Genomic DNA, 1201 nt, shown 5'->3' on the forward strand with positions numbered 1-1201 from the left:
CCTCATGAGAGCAATTAAAACCTGACGAATTAAGAACTTTAATCATAGGGCCTCTATGAGCCTTAGGGCCCAAAACCAACACCTCAGTTTTATTATTGTTTAACAATAAATAATTATCGGACATCCAGACCTTAATATCGGTGAGACAAGAATTTAGGATGTTTAGAGCCGATAGATCTGAAGGATCAATAGATAAATATCATCTGCATAAAAATGAAAAGAGACATTATATTTGCGAAAAATTTGACCCAGAGGCAGCATGTAAATAGAAAATAGCAGTGGGCCAAGAATGGAACCCTGAGGAACGCCACAAGTAAGTTTTACCACTTCAAAAGAACTGTTACCAATTGATACACAGGAACCTATTTAAACTAGTTCAGAGCAGTTCCACTAATACCCACAGAGTATTGCAGGCGGTTAATTAGTAGTTAGCTGTGTTTGATGTTCTGGATCAAGTTAAAACCCACAAAGTACCCTTGGTCCCTTCTTCCCCACCAGGTATGACCACATCTTGAAGTGGGAGCTGTTCCAGCTGGCAGACCTGGACACCTATCAGGGGATGCTGAAGCTGCTCTTCATGAAGGAGCTGGAGCACATCGTTAAATCCTACGAGGCGTACCGGCAGGCACTGCTGGCGGAGGTGGAGGCTCGCAAACAGCGGCAGCAGTGGTTCTCCCAGCAGCCCAACAACAACTTCCTGTGAGGCGTCGAGCTTTCCTCATCCAAATAACACGGACCTCTGCTCTCACCAAACACGTGTGCCTCGGCTCGGTCTAAAACCTGCCAGCTGATTCGAGGCGTGACGCAGGGCTGAGCTCTGTGAACGAAACCTTAACCTGAGAACTGAGAAGCTCCTGCTCTGTTTCAACCCATCAGATCAGGGATCCACCAGCTACACGACAGGCAGCTTCTTATTTAAACACTTTATTCTTTTTCAATTGTTCTCTTTGTAACATTTATAAACTGAAAACATACTCTTTTGCAGTAAATAAACATTTAAATTGTTCTTTTTGTACATGTTGTGTAATTATCTAGACAATCCAAATGTCTAAAGTTTGTTATTAAGTCTGTATTTAAAGAGCTCTCAGAAATCAGGAAGATGCTTGTTTTCTGTTCGATAATAAGCTAGTTTGTTTTTAAATAAATAGAAAACAAGTTACGTTTGCCAAATAAGTGCAATTAAATGTTTATTTTATTTTAT

At 41.0% G+C, this 1201-nt stretch overlaps 1 protein-coding gene across 1 annotated transcript; it reads left to right on the forward strand.

The window, feature by feature from the left end:
- Positions 1-498: 498 nt before the first annotated feature.
- LOC106517965 (protein salvador homolog 1) lies at positions 499-1006 on the forward strand (the record flags this gene model as incomplete). Its single annotated transcript, XM_014009021.1, is given in 1 exon segment — positions 499-1006. A coding segment is annotated over 1 exon segment (205 nt), but the record flags the coding sequence as incomplete, so codon positions are not given.
- Positions 1007-1201: the final 195 nt, after the last annotated feature.

The sequence above is a fragment of the Austrofundulus limnaeus genome, unplaced genomic scaffold (genome assembly GCF_001266775.1).
Source record: "Austrofundulus limnaeus strain Quisiro unplaced genomic scaffold, Austrofundulus_limnaeus-1.0 Scaffold55, whole genome shotgun sequence".
NCBI lineage: Eukaryota > Metazoa > Chordata > Actinopteri > Cyprinodontiformes > Rivulidae > Austrofundulus > Austrofundulus limnaeus.